Source organism: Maylandia zebra, linkage group LG8 (assembly GCF_041146795.1).
Source record: "Maylandia zebra isolate NMK-2024a linkage group LG8, Mzebra_GT3a, whole genome shotgun sequence".
In the NCBI taxonomy this organism is placed as follows: Eukaryota; Metazoa; Chordata; class Actinopteri; order Cichliformes; family Cichlidae; genus Maylandia; species Maylandia zebra.
Window position 1 is genome coordinate 12421863 of NC_135174.1, and position 15005 is coordinate 12436867.

At 39.8% G+C, this 15005-nt stretch overlaps 1 protein-coding gene across 3 annotated transcripts; it reads left to right on the plus strand.

Moving 5' to 3' along the window:
• Positions 1-856: 856 nt before the first annotated feature.
• Positions 857-12768, plus strand: LOC101480716 (sodium-dependent neutral amino acid transporter B(0)AT2). 3 transcript variants are annotated; one of them, XM_004562432.5, is made up of 13 exons: positions 857-964; positions 2053-2179; positions 2985-3198; positions 3593-3750; positions 4104-4224; positions 4328-4503; positions 7295-7405; positions 7495-7736; positions 7878-8061; positions 8161-8362; positions 8795-8954; positions 9045-9207; positions 10506-12768. In XM_004562432.5, exons 3-13 carry the CDS (start codon positions 2985-2987, stop codon positions 10740-10742), a joined length of 1968 nt encoding a protein of 655 aa, XP_004562489.1. In that variant the 5' UTR covers positions 857-964; positions 2053-2179; the 3' UTR covers positions 10743-12768. The 3 variants fall into 3 exon arrangements, with proteins under 3 accessions (XP_004562489.1, XP_004562490.1, XP_004562488.1); XM_004562433.5 differs by lacking the exon at positions 2053-2179 and having other exon boundaries at positions 864-964; XM_004562431.4 differs by lacking the exon at positions 857-964 and having other exon boundaries at positions 1735-2179.
• The last annotated feature ends 2237 nt before the right edge of the window (positions 12769-15005 follow it).

Genomic DNA, 15005 nt, shown 5'->3' on the forward strand with positions numbered 1-15005 from the left:
CCATGATTCTTTTCTTTTTCAGCCATTCTGTTGTAGATTTGTTGGTGTGCTTGGGTTTCATCGGCCTTAAATTAAAGTTTCTGTGCCGAGCTTTAGCTGCAAACTCAAATCATCACCCGTCCACCACCATGCTTGACAGCTGGTATGAGGTATTTGTGATGATATGCTTAGTTTCCTCCAGAAGGTGGTGCTGTGCATCCTGGCCAAACATCACCACTTTCATCTGTCCAAAGGATGTTGTTCCAGAAGTCTTGTGGTTTGTTTAAATGCAACTTTAAAAAGAAGCCTTTCTCCACTGTGCAACTGTACTTTCATGAACTTCAACATTTAACATGCTAACCGAGACCTCTAGGGTTTGAGATGTAGCTCTTGGGTTTTTCTTTTCTTGGACAGTCTAACCTTGGGGTGAATTTGCTGTTATGTTCACTCCTGGGAAGGACTGGAGAAGCATTATTGTTCCACACCAGAAAACCGGAGAGGTCCTCCCACTTGCCGAGCGTCAAAAAATTGCATTTGATTAACAACACCTGCTGCTTTTTTACCATCTTATTTCCTGTGAAAAATGATAACACGATGGCCGATTTCAATATTTCACATTTTTGGAATTTAATTAGAACATAAAGATTATTATTTCACACAATCGAAAGAAGTGTGTGTGTGTGTGTGTGTGTGTGTGTGTGTGTGTGTGTGTGTGTGTGTGTGTGTGTGTGTGTGTGGTGGTTGGGTGATGCATGATTGCACAGTGTACATGTTTGATTTAAAGGGATGAGGTGGGAAACTCACAAGTGGGGTGTCATAATTCATAACAGTAATTGACAAGACAAGTCCCACTTTATCCTCCAATAGAGAGGTGGGGGCGGAGACAGTGAAGTTGGTGAGGTTGAAGCTCGCCTTTGGTTTATGGACAATTGAAAAACGATTTCAAGAACCTCTTCCATTACACGGACTTTGTTTGTATCACAAGGTATTTATCAATTATTAATTAATACGCCTAACTATTTCTAAATGCGTAGATTAGTAGTTTAATAGTGATACTAGATAGCTCTATTTAAAACTTCCAAGCCGGCATACGTGGCATTGTGTGAGTCTGTACGCGTGAGAAAAATGTCGCACCTCGCTCGGAGTAGAATTTAAATGTATTAACTATATAATCTGAACAATAACAATGCTGCTACAACCACTCACGGGCACGAAGTTCTAATCCCAGTAGGCTGTAAAAGCCATGTTGAGACTATTGCATCAGCCTCCGCCTCCTTTGTTTTCTTTTATTTTCTTATTTTGATAAAAGTGCGAAAACTGAGCAGAGACAAAAGATTTAGTGGTGGCAAACATAAAGGTAACAACTTAACCTGGATGAAGTGGTATTTCCCCACGTGTTCGGATTTTAACCATCTACCTGGCATCATACATGAACACGTGTCAGTGGTGAGTTAAGGCTCTGCCTGTTATGTGCGCAATCCAGGCTCAAATCGCTAAAATCTAGGTGAAAGCTTTACCCACTGTGGGTGAAGTGGGTAAACAGTGGTGCATTATAGTTAATTGAAGTTAGACTAAATTAAAAGCCCAGTTTTAACTTTTTAACACTCCATAGACCGCGTGTACCATAATAATAAAAAAGAAAACATCATCAAATGTATTTGTAATTTCTACACGTCTTTAAAAAAACTTTAATTATAAAATTCTTATTAAGTTTGTCATAGTTTAATATTTCTGATTTATTCGTTTATTTATTCATATTAACCGTACTGTTGTGTATTTCATGATTTATTGCATTACAAGCGATGGTTTTGTCTCAATTTTACTTTGAAAGTTACACAAACACACAAATGGGAGTGGCTTCACGGCGTCGTGGCGCGAGACAGCGGAAGAACGCAGCTACGTCGTAGTAAACGGCTTAACAACGAAAATGCCGCGTTTATAACATAGTCAGCGGTTTTAGGTCTTACTTTAGTATTTAAGAATTTAATAATAGTGGTTTGAGAAATTTCTAGCATGTTACATTAAAGAAGAAATATAGAAACAGAACAATAACTGAGCTCGATGTTGTTTTAGTAATAGTTCAGCAGCGACACGTGGCCGTTTCCTCTAACCAAAAGGAGGGATAAAGGATTATCGTCGCTGCTCTTCGTTACTTGTCGCTTTTTCTACCTCCTCGTTGACTGCACCCGCTGCTTGCCAGGTGAGTTTGGCTTCATGTTAATTGTCCGCTTTCTGTAAGCTCCAGTCAAATGGTCGAGGATGCTCTTAGCCATGATGCCATTGCATCAGCCCATTTACCGCGCAAAGTCACTAGAAGGGACTATTTTTGGGGTGCTTTAAGTGTTATTGAGAGTAACTGTAAGTGATATGGAGTATATAATTGGCGCTTGTGTCAAGAATGATTTTATACTTGGGTTACCAGGAAAATTCATTCATCGTCTGGCGGCATAGCGGGTAACAGACAGTACAGTGCCCCATGCAACTAAGCCTAGTCCTGCCATTGTTATGGCCTAAATATTAGTAACACCTCAAGTTGTAGCATGTTTCAGTCCAGTGTTCTTTGAGTACAGATCCCAAAATTATAACGAACAACTGCGTAAAAAATGTAAAATAAACCTGGAAATGGTAAAATTAAGGAAGTTGGTTTTTTTTTAAGGGTTTTTACTGATGTGGAAACCGAGAATCCACACAGACACTACCACATAGGCTAGATTCCTTTTTAGGCTTAAACGCCAAGGTGACAATCAAATGCTACCTAGGACTCTCCATTAGTTTGTAGAACTGAGGAAGCATCTTGAGTGAGGTGATGGTGATGAAACATCTTTATGAATCTACAACAATATCTTCAACTTGAGCTACTGTGACCTGGATGACCAAGCACCTGTACAGACAGACTTCTTTGTGGTGTCTGTATGTGAGCAGAACCTTGGAAAAAAGTGTTGATTTGCATTATTAATCTGTTTGAAAAGTTTTAAAATCTTTCATTTTGCTCCCTTCAATTTCAGATGGAGAAGCAGCCCTTGCCAGCTGATGATGACAGGACAGAAGCCACAGAAGTTGACGGGCTCACTGGAGAGAGCAGCCCGCAGGAGACGTCTGAGCCAGACGCCCGAGCCGGATGGAACAGTAAAATAGAGTACTTTTTGGCTCAAGTGGGATTCAGCGTTGGACTCGGCAATGTCTGGAGGTTTCCGTATTTGTGTCACCAGAACGGAGGAGGTAATCGTCTGCAACTCTTAACCACAGTAGATCGCTGCCACGCACATCAGAAGTGGGTGGCTGTGTGGCAGAGGATATTGTTTTCAGCTCCTGGTATACGCCTCTCCATGTAGGAACTTTTAAAATATTATTTTGTAATGATATTCTTGCTTTCCCTCAGAAACTAATAAACAAAGTAACTGTCTTTGCATTACTGGACAAGCATGTGATTAGACCAACACCAGAAATGAAACAGTGGAGTTGTGTGTTTGCAGTCTAATCTGTATAAGCCAAATAGATCAAACTGGTGTTGGTAGAGGAAGCACTCAGAGCTGTCGTGCTAGTATAAACATCTGCTTCTTCTTTGCACACGTGGTGTTGCTCTTTTGCTAACTGAGAGTCATTCTCTTCCCAGGAGCCTTTCTCCTGCTGTACATCCTGCTGATGCTGATTGTGGGCATCCCCTTGTTCTTCCTGGAGTTGGCAGCCGGTCAAGCCATCCGACAGGGCAGCATCGGAGTATGGAAATATATCTCACCCAGGCTCTCTGGCATTGGTTACTCCAGCTGTGTGGTAAGATAACAACTGTTGAATAATTAACCCTCCTCGCTTCCTCTTCCTAACGCTATCAGTTTGGGGCTGTGCGATATACAGATGTCTTTTTGTGCAGGGAGTTTTTATGAAGGAAAAAGTACTGTTTATGTATTAAAAGTTGTTTGGATAGAGTGGTATACCAAATTTGTTATTTGTTATCAAATAATTGTATTAGTCTGTCAGGGCCACATTCTCTTCTCCATCTTGAATGTCAGGACAGTTGTAGTTTATGAGAACAGGACTTTCTCTTTCATTCTGTACGGCCTACAGCAATGCGCATACTTTCTTCTTCTCTGGTTTTAACGTATTATCTTGTTTTCAACTGTTCTCAGGTTTGTTTCTTTGTGGCTCTCTACTACAATGTGATCCTTGCATGGAGTCTTTTCTATCTCGGGAACTCATTCCAGCACCCATTACCTTGGGAGAAGTGCCCAGAACAGGGGAATGTAACAGGTAAACGCGGCGCATTAAGGTTCAAAACTCACAAAGTTGTGAGCATGAGTGGTGTCTAATGTAAGCGTTGTAATTTGATGTGTACTTTTCCTTTTCTCACCAGTAAAGGAATGTATCAAGAGTTCTCCCACGTCGTATTTCTGGTACCGCAAAGCTCTGGATATCACAGATTCAATCGATGAGACGGGCTCTTTCAACACTTACATCGTCTGCTGTCTGCTGGCAGCCTGGACCATCGTGTGTCTGGGGATGTTCAAGGGTATCAAGACGTCTGTAAAGGTACCTGTCCGTTCTTATTGTGTCCATTTGTTATAGCGAAGCACCTTTATTATATCTTTATTATATATATAAGTCTCTTCTTCAAATGTCTCAGTGTTAAATGACTGATGAGTGTGTTTATCCACAATGTAATATACACACTGGTGTTGTGTGAATCACATTTAAAGGAAAAACTGGTGACTCCATTAGAAATAATGCTGGAACAGGTTTGTTTGGTAGCTTTAAAGAAAATAACTGTTTTGGAAATGAAATATTTATTCTAGTGTTTACTCAGGAATCAGCTGATTAGAAAATAACAAATATAACAAAAATAACAAAAGACAAGTCCTTCATTTGTCTTGCTGAGTAACAGTGACATGCAGCGCTGCGTGCTGTTTACGTCTCTCAGTTGGGTTAAATCCCTGTCATGTGTTGGATTTCAGGGTTACTCTGAGTGCCTGAATCTGTGGAATGCGTGGCTTACGTGTCGGCTGACCTCAAATGGCAAAAACTATATCACATATTTTAATATTTTTGTAAATTTTAATTCATGGTTCATACCGTGGTGTTTGTTTCCCTTAATGCATTAAACAGTCTTTTCTCTTTGGTGCTGTACACCACAATGGGGGACAAACATTAAAAAAAGAAGGATTATGTGGTTCAAGTCCAAGAATTTTGTCTTGCCTACAGTAAACACATGATGGGGATGATATATTTTGCTGTATACTGTGTTTTGATGCTAACGTCACTCGCTCACTCACTGAGCTCATATCAGATGATTCCTGCTGTTTCAATCACAAGAGCCATATGTTTTTGGTGTGATAAGCACAGGCAGGCAGCGAGGGAGGCCCAGTTAAAACTTGTGGTCTTAATAGGACAAATTTGTTGGCACATTCTCACACCATTGTCCTCTTTCTTTACTGCATTGGTATTTAAAATTCTGTTTTGCTTTTTTGTAGAGATGGCACAATACCACTTTTTTATGTCCGATACCGATATCATAAATTTGGATATCTGCCGATACCGATATGAATCCGATATAGTGTTTTTTAATCAACAAAACTGTTTTTTTTAAATATCTTGCTGCATTTTGTATAAGTTCATACTCAAGTTTAAAACAACAACTACACTAAAGCTATTCTGTTATACCTGTATGCAAAGAAAAATATTTCATAGTTCAGCAATACTGATCAATCTAATAAACTTAAACCTACACCATCCTCCCTATTCTGGTATTTTAAAGAGTACTTAGCATAAATATTAAGCAACCTAACTAATAGGGTTCCAACTCCCAGCAACAACAAAAATAAATAAATAAAAAATAGGGAACCACCCCTCACGCTCCACCTCATGATGCTTAATCGACGTAATCAACCTTAATTTGATGCAGTGTGAAAAAAAATGCACAGAAATCAATAATTTTTCAAGAAATATTAAATAGATTCAACATCTTTCTTCAACAAAATTGCAGACTGCACAGATGGTACCTTCCCAAAGGAAAAAGTACTATAGCTTACTAGGGTATATATATTAGACTTAATAGTTACTATATACAGTAATTGACTTCTATTCATTTTACATCAAATTAAAACTTTGGGTGTCAGATAATTATTTATTAAAAGCTAGACATTTTAAATGAGAATAAGAAAGAAAAGTATGTCTTTGTGCCCCCTTTTCCCTGTTAATGCCCTATCGGCCCCCCTGGCTAAACTTTGCTAGATCCGCCCCTGCACAGTTACCAGCCGTCAGCTACGTAGAAAAAGATCCTGGTGTAGAAAGTAATATTAAATACATTCTAACAACAGCTGATCAAGCTTAAACGTGCTGCTGTTGTTTATCCACTGGTTTCCTCTTTCTGGTGCAAAGTGGGCCAAAAGCAAACAAGAGAGACGGACTCGTGACAGAAAAGCCAATCAGCTGATCATTAAGCAGTTTCATGATTGAAGTAGCAGCAAGAAGAGGCAGTCGCTTGTTAAGCTTAACGCAGGAATGCTTTACAAACATTCAGGGATGGACTTACACACTTGCTTTACTTCTCTCGGGATAACTTTGTCGGAGATGAAATGCCGGGTTGCTAGCGAAGCTCCAAATGCTATCCAGACCACCGACAGGTCCCGCATGCCACAGCCGCTCTATCACGTGATGCATACTGCTCCGACGTGCTAACGTTCTGAGGCGAGTTCAAGTTTTGTGAGGTGCTTTCGTGATATTTAATGGATCGGATTACATTTTTAATTTTTCTCCAATATCCGATCCAGTAATTTAGGTCAGTATCTGACCGATACCGATACGTAATATCGGATCGGTCCATCTCTACTTTTTTGTTCATTTTAAAATATTGTATTCATTTATTTTAATCATTCAACGGCTATAACAAAAGAAATTGCTATATAAATGGGATAAATAAAGCTCAAGCTCCACACTGCTCTAAACGCTCAGTCTCAGACAGTTTTTTTCCTTCTCCTGGCATGTATGACATCAAATAAAGCCAGCAGTTAAAACCTTCTGTTTGCCAGGGGCAGCCAATCAGGAGACAGGTCACTTAAAGGGGCAGTAGCTAAAATGGCTTGTTTCAGTCACAGGATGAACTAAGGGGCTGAGCCCCAGTGCATGATGAATAGGGGTTATTTTGAACTGTAAGCATAATAAGTCTGTTTTAATTTCATATGCAGTTGTAATGATGCAGTAAACAAAGTTTACACGTCTGTAAATAGCTTTTAATATTTAAAACCATGCTGACCTCTATATTTAACATTATGTGTTTATTATGATGTGTTTTGCACACAGGTAATTATTCTTTCTGCTTCCCTAGGTGATGTATTTCTCTTCCATCTTCCCATACGTGGTGCTGTTCTGCTTTCTCATCCGAGGGCTCCTGCTGGATGGAGCATTTGAAGGAATCGGCTTCATGTTCTACCCCAAGGTATCGGCAGATAAAACGTCTGGTTCAGTGTAGAGAAGAGAAAGAGATATAAATAGTTCTTTGACACAGCTTTTGTTTCTGCAATGCAGTTGGAAATCTGGGCAGATGTGCAGGTGTGGCGGCAGGCAGCTACGCAGGTTTTCTTTGCGCTGGGCCTTGGCTTTGGGTCCATTATCGCCTACTCTTCCTACAACCCCAGGAACAACAACTGCCACCGTGATGCCTTCACCGTCTCCTTCATAAACTTCCTCACATCTGTGCTGGCTACTCTAGTGGTCTTTGCTGTCCTTGGTTTCCGAGCTAAAAACAAGGTCATGGAGTGTGTAGCCAGGTATGTTTAATTATAAGACTAAAATGTGTGTTTTGCATGTACCGTGTCATGAACACTGTTGATGTAGCTGAGGGAAATTGTGTTTGGATTTTCAAAATCAGAAATGTAATATTTTTCTGTATCCTGTTGTCTTTTTTATAGCAACTTGAATGACCTGTCAAAACACTTTCACGACGGTCTTGTGCCCAATAACGTGATGCCACCGTTTAACTACTCTGATCCCAAATCTGTGGCTCTGAAGGACTACAGTAACTGGTTTGAACAGTATGCATCTATGGTGCCTGGCAATTTAACAGACTGTGACCTGGAAAAAGAAATGCAGAAGGTAAACATTACGCTTCTTAGACTAGTTTCAGTTTGCTTACGTAGATGATGTTATAATTGGCTTGCAAATCATGATGACTAAAGCTGTGTTTATGTTCAGGGTGTGGAGGGAACAGGTCTAGCTTTCATCGCCTTCACAGAGGCCATGACCCTCCTACCTGGCAGCCCTTTCTGGTCCGCCCTCTTCTTTCTCATGCTACTCAATCTTGGACTCAGCACTATGTTTGGCACTATGGAGGGCATCCTCGCCCCCCTGAGTGAACGCTTCAAATGTCTGGCGAGGAACAAAACCAAGCTTACAAGTAAGAACCAGTTTTACCTCTTCTATTGTTTGAAAATTCATGCACGACTCAAGGCAATCGAAAAGATTGGTCGTTGACAGCTGTTAAACTGCACATCTGTCAATACTATAAAGCTCCGTAGCCACTGTACGCAATTGAGACTGAAGAGACTATCCAATGAGAAGGAAGAACGACTGTCATATAACTTGGTATTAAATACATTAGATGGTTACCCAGGCAACCAGAGCCTGAAATGCCAGCAAGTGACCAGCCTTCACTTCAAAGTGACAAGTGAGGCGTTTCCAGTGTGTGCATAGCTTCAGACTTTGAATCTGAAACTGATGTCTTTTAATAACATTTTGACGTCATCCACTGAGTTCTGTTATAAAGGCTCTATGCTGACATTAAAGAAGATGTTTTTTTCTTTATAACAACATGTGTGTCTTGTTGCAGTTGCCAGCTGCATCATTGGCTTTCTGCTTGGCCTGCTCTTCACTCAGCGCTGTGGGAACTACTTTATGATGATGTTCGATGATTACTCTGCGACGCTGCCACTCATCATCGTGGTGGTTTTTGAGACTTTCAGTGTGTCTTGGTTGTATGGAGCTGATAGGTGAGGTTTCTGATTGTGGTTAAGTGAGGTGTGTTTTTAACCATAAATCTCACTAAAGTCTTGTGTACTTTTTTTCCCTTCTCACTAAAGATTCCTTAATGACATTGAAGGAATGCTGGGCTGGCGTCCCAGTGTTGTTTACAAATACCTGTGGAAATACATTTGCCTGTTTGCTATGCTTGGGCTGCTCGGAGCCACCACTATCCGCATGTTCCTGTCTCGCCCCACGTATATGTCATGGAACCAGGAAAAGGTATCAAGTTATTTATTAACTTTATAAAAGTCTTGAACTACACTTCATTTCCTTATGAGAAAGAAGTGCAAGAATTTATTGAAGCATCTGCAAACATACATGCAAACGCAGTATATAAGGCAAAGACAATGTTTACAATTCTAACAGGCTTGAAAGCAGATATTTAATATGTCCACTTTCATCACAGCTAAGTTAGGAAAGCTTTTTGTGCAATGTCTTTAAGTAGTCTTCAGGAATAGTTCTTCAGACTTCTTGAAGACTACTCCAAGCTCTTCTTTTGATGTTGCCTTCCTTTTGTTCTGTTCTCTGTCAAGATGATCCCACACTCTGCTATAAGAATGTGGAGGTCTGTTCTTTAGGGAATCCATGACTGACAGTGCTGCACTGTGTGTTTTTGTTTGGAATCCCTGTCATGCTGAAAATGTAAACCCTTCATAAGACTTGTTGAAATTGATTTTTTTAGCATTAGACAAGAACTGGACTTGGCTCAGCCTTTTCTCCCCGTTTCTCCTCCTTAAGACACATTTTCACTGAGACAATTTCTGATGAAACTTTGGAAAACACTAGATGGATTAGCTGAAAGGCCAGGCTCAGTTCCTGAATCAGATTTTCCCCCCTTCCCCCCCCCCCATTTGATCAGGACATTACTTTCAGATATTGCTCATCTGCTGTTGATAGTTTTTTTAGGCCTGTCGTTTCTTCTTTTGTCCGCCACTTGTCCGATTTCTTCATTTTTTAAAGAGCACACCGAGCTGAGAGTTATTAGCTCGTTGGGAATCATATTGTTGTCTTTTTTAAGCCTGTCGAACTGTTATGTTTGGCATTTTTCAAAGGATTAGATAAAGAAATGCAAAAAATGGTGTGTTTGCCACTGGTTGCTAGTAACAGAGTGCCTAGAATTTAAATTTGTTCTTTGCTAAATTGTCTCTTATGTGTCGACACAACACAGTGGAGTGACTTTTTTATGCTTGAACAGTTCATGGTCAGTGTTAAACGGCCAAAAAAGGACTTTTAGAAAGCCTGGAGAACTATTGCTCAAGACCACTTTAAAAAAGTATAAGAACGTGTGGCTCGTTGGAAGCAAAACATAAAGAAATGAGGGGTGGCTCCAGTCTACTGCAGATTAGTTTAGAAAGATATGCACTTTGTGATTGCAGGAAAGAAAACATCAGTTTGAGAAGAGATTTTTGGAGTTTATTTTTAATATCCTGAAGCTCAGTTTATTACTATCTTTCACAATACACTAAAGCTCTTAACTGTTTAACTTCCTGAATGATTCATTTGATTTGATTTTTCAGGCTTCTGAGGAGCATTTGGAATATCCTGACTGGGCTCTGGCTGTTTTGGCTTTATTAATAATATTTGCCACACTGCCCGTGCCAGTGGGCTTCATCCACGCGTTTCTACAGAAGAGAAACACAGAAAGTAGGGATGCAGAGAATGGTCACTACAGGATGGTTAACACTGAGGAAACTGCTATGACTGACCTTTCAGCACTGGAACATAGGAATGGGGACGCTGCTCCGGTTTCCTAAACCCTCAACAAATGGGCTGTATTTAAGGAGAAGGAACTTATCAGTGATATATAAGCTGATGCATTATAAAGGGACAGTCATTTTGTTACTGAGCCTTGCAGTTACCTCACTTGTTCAAAATCAGAAACACATCTACATAATGCCAGCTGTTAAACTGCATATCCGTCATGGCCTCTGTGAAGGCGGTGAACTACATTAAAAGAGGAAGTTAAGCAAGAAAGATGAGCCACAGTGAGCTGCACAGCTTCTCTGCTGTTGCTCACAGAATGATGGAAGAAGCTTGATTGTAATCCAAGGTCTTCACTAAAAGGACATGAGTTCCCAGGAGTCTGACCTGTAGTATTAAACTACGTTTTCTGTTACTGCCACTAATTACAGATGCTGCCAAATTAGTCAGAAATATTCCAAACGGCCATTTTAATATTTTCCTTTCTTTTTAAACTTTTAAAGTCAAACTAGATCTAGATGCTAAAGATGCTCCAGCAGCTTTTAAAAAGTTTGTAGTATGGAACAGATAATTTATTGATTTGTGAAAACTATTGGGTAAAATTTCCATTAAGTTATTTTTTACCAAAGTTAGTGTCCAAAGAAGCAAAAATATGCTTTTAATATAAGCCGTAAATATTCTATGATCCCAAAGCCAGTGTTGGAAACCAGGGTTTGGACCATCAGAGCCTCTGCTCCTGACCACTGCCCAGTCCACAATGTATGGAACCCCACAGTACCTCCTGCTGGCCCCCTCACTGAGGACAATTTTGCTGTGGGGGAACGTACGAGGGGCTATATTCCTAATGGGTGTTCAACTCTACCGTGGCTAACAAAGGGAGTGAGACAAAGGAGGCCCTGGGTCAGATCTATGAGACAGAGGAAGTGTCTGGGGAGACGGACAGAGGTCTGACCATCTCTGCTATGCAGCAGCCCTGAAACGCAGATCCAGAAACGGCAGAGGATGATAAAGATCATGTTATAGTTGTTTTGTTAACGTTGTTACATAGTTAACATTCATTTACATCGTCCTTTCACTCTCGTAGTTTCTCTTCTTTCTGTTGGTCATTCATTATGATAACCTGAGAATTGTCATTGATCATGAGCCGGCTGAGCTACCGCGTCATTAACCTGTCACTGCTGTATCTGTTGAAGTCAGACTTGTAGCGACTGCTAAGTATTTTCACTGTATGTTTATATTTTTCCTGAGCAACTTGGATTAATACCTACAGTACAACACTGTGCAGGTTTACTATCACGTTTACTCCAGAAATGAGTCGCTTTAGCTACGTATGCTGCTGTTCAGCACAGCATGTTTACAGTCAAAAAAACAACCGAGACCAGACTCTGTGTTTGAACTCGATAAGACATTTTACACTACGTAAGCAGGTGTAGCTGCCCAGGTTATAATAAACATGCAGGCTAGCATTATTTGTTCAAGGACACAGTTGATAAGTGTGTGGTGAGGTTTTTATGTCCTCTGTTTTTTAAACTCTTCGGTAACAAAGTCAGTGCAAAACAAAATCTGCACATCTGTGTATTTAGAGTACAAAGACTGACTGAAGCTGTTGTCAAGTGACATCATGCTAATGCAACAAAAAGATAAAAAGATATTTATATGATGTGTATGTATGTAAATGGTACATGTAAAATAGTTTTTATTGCTAAACATTTGAGTAGTTTTTTTGTAGTTGTAAATGGAAAATTGCCTAAAGGACCTTTTGTGTATGTTTTTTGTAAAGATTAATATATTTTTTAGACTTCATTGCTCTGTGATATCGTCTCACAGCTGCAGTGTGTTTTCTGGTGTAGTTTTTCCGTTTTATCAGGATATAGTTGAATGAATTGACTTGATGGATCATTATGCTGTTTAATCCCGGGGGCCTTTAGGGCAGAATGAACAAACCGTTAAAAGCATCCTAGCATTCTTGTAACTTTAAAAACATTTCTTTTGACATTGCAGTAGTGTTCAAAATGTATGTAAGATACTATTGTTGTATTATTTGTTGCTGTTCTTTTCTTAATAAACTTTAGCATCTCATTCGTGTTTTAAAGTTCATAAAGTTTTGATAGATAATGGAAAAAGTGTAGATTTCTGCTGTCCCGTTCTTTACTAAAACATGCTCTTTCCACTACCTGCTGGGTGTTGCTGCCCATCAGCACAATTATTTTTCTGGGAAAGTTGAAGCATATCGAGACCCGCCGAGAGGTAAATGTCTGTGCAGCTACAACAAAAATGATACAACGATAATATGAACATTTGTTTTTCTTACAGCCTTTCTTTCTGTTACAGCTGGAAAGAGTAGAAGCTGTTTCTGACTCTTTCCAGCTGTAACAGAAAGAAAGAACATAATACTTTTCATTTTCTATAAATCCCCAGCAGCTCATTTACAGGAGTGCAGGTGAAATGAAACATGAGGGGGTGGGTCTATTGTAGCTTTTGCTTTCAAATCCGTGTTTTAATTGTCAGATAAAGAGAACAGTCAGTGCTTTTCTTTGTTTTGTTTCTCTTTCTTATCTCTCAGTCCTTAAATAGGGCCTGGGTCCTTACCCCGGGTCAACACACCTGAATCAAATGATTAGTTCATTACCAGGCCTCTGGAGAACGTCAAGACTTGTTGAAGAGGTAATTCAGCTGCGTTGGATCAAGGACACATCTAAAACCTGCTCGACACCGACCCATGAGGCCTGGAGTCCCCCACCCCTGGCTTAGATGATTAACTGTCAGAATATTAAGCTGAAAGGGCTGTACGTCTGCTCACTCCTAATATTCAGAGTGTAACTACACATTTAATACATTTAAATCCTGAAAAAGAAGTGCAATTTTCCCACATGATAAATACATGCTGCTGTAGTAAGTGAAAAAAGTCTGTCAGCATGCATCTTTAAACATTCATTGTAAGAAATAAATATAAAATGACAGGAACATTTCTGTCAATTCATTGCCAAATTTGTCAGAAATTTTTATTATAGATAGTGAAAAAATGGGAACTTTCTATCATTTTATTGTTCATCTACATCTTATTCGTCTTGGTGTCGTATGAATGACAAGGGGGGAGGTCTTAATCGGTAGGCAACACACAAAAATTGACCTTTTTAAAATCAGTCCAGTGGGTCTGAGTGTTTGTCTTATGTTTGACACCTCTGCCATAAGTGCATTTACTAAAGGTAAGGTAAGGTAAAGGTTAAAGGTCAAGTTTTCTGAAAAATCTTGGGAACACAAGTTAATGAGTTTAAACATCTTTGACAAAAACAGGCAATGAAGTTCAGACACTGTGTGGTGATGTGTGCTGTCCTGACAATACATGTAAGAACAGACTGTGATTAAGATTAAGAGCATTCATACCTTAAGACTTAGTGAATTATGTTTGCCTGTGGTGACACAGGTAATTCAGAGGCGACCTGGCAGGCATGTGCTCTACAACTTCATGAAGACTTGCGCCCCCTGTCAGGAGGCTGAGGTGTAGCACCTGAGGCTACCAGTAGTTTTATTTCATTTCAACTTTTTCTATTGTAGCTCAGTTCAGATTCTGTTTCCAGAGTACATTTTCTTGTTAATATAAATATTATTATTTTAAGTTCACAAAATAATTTCGTTTAGCTATATTTTTTCCAAAAGCCTAGTTTTCATTTTTATTTTAGTTGACTACAGTGTTTAGTTTTTAGTTTAGCTTTAGTTTTTTATAATAACTTTGTTAATCATTGCAGTATATCACACAGTCAGTTAAACTTCGGAGATATCAGTCTGTGCAGGTAGGAAGCATCAACCATAGTGACTCCATTTCACCTGATGCACTTGAGCGACTACAACAAAACAGTCTTTAAAATGTTTTAGCAGGTGCTGGACACAGACGATCTTCCTGACTGACTTCTGCTGAGGACTCAACTCAGCAACAGGAGCAGCAGTATCTGGTCTTGCAGGAGGAGCAGTGCCAGTGTGCATACCTCTCTAGACAATGATTGACCCATTGCCAAACCGGTCATGCTGGATGATGTTTCAGGGAGTGCTCTGCCGTATTATTAATCATGAATTTGCTCTCATCTGTGAAGAGAACAGCATTCCTTGGCTGGACTGAAAGCTCTGGTGTTCTCTGGTGAAAGCCAGTGAAGCTACATGGTGGTGCTGGGCTGTGATCGCGTGTCCCACTAACGGACGTTAAGACCTCGTGACACAGTCATAGAGTCTGTTTCCCACAATATGGTCTGAAACTTGAGTAGCCTGCTGGAGGTCATTTTGTGCTCCTCCTTTTCTTCATCACACAAACGATTACATATCGG

Coding starts and splice junctions, on each gene's coding strand:
- LOC101480716 (XM_004562432.5), top strand. CDS start 2,985: ATGGAGAAGCAGCCCTTGCCAGCTGATGATGACAGGACAGAAGCCACA. Junction 3,199..3,592: donor GTGTCACCAGAACGGAGGAG/GTAATCGTCTGC, acceptor TTCTCTTCCCAG/GAGCCTTTCTCCTGCTGTAC. Junction 7,737..7,877: donor GTCATGGAGTGTGTAGCCAG/GTATGTTTAATT, acceptor TCTTTTTTATAG/CAACTTGAATGACCTGTCAA.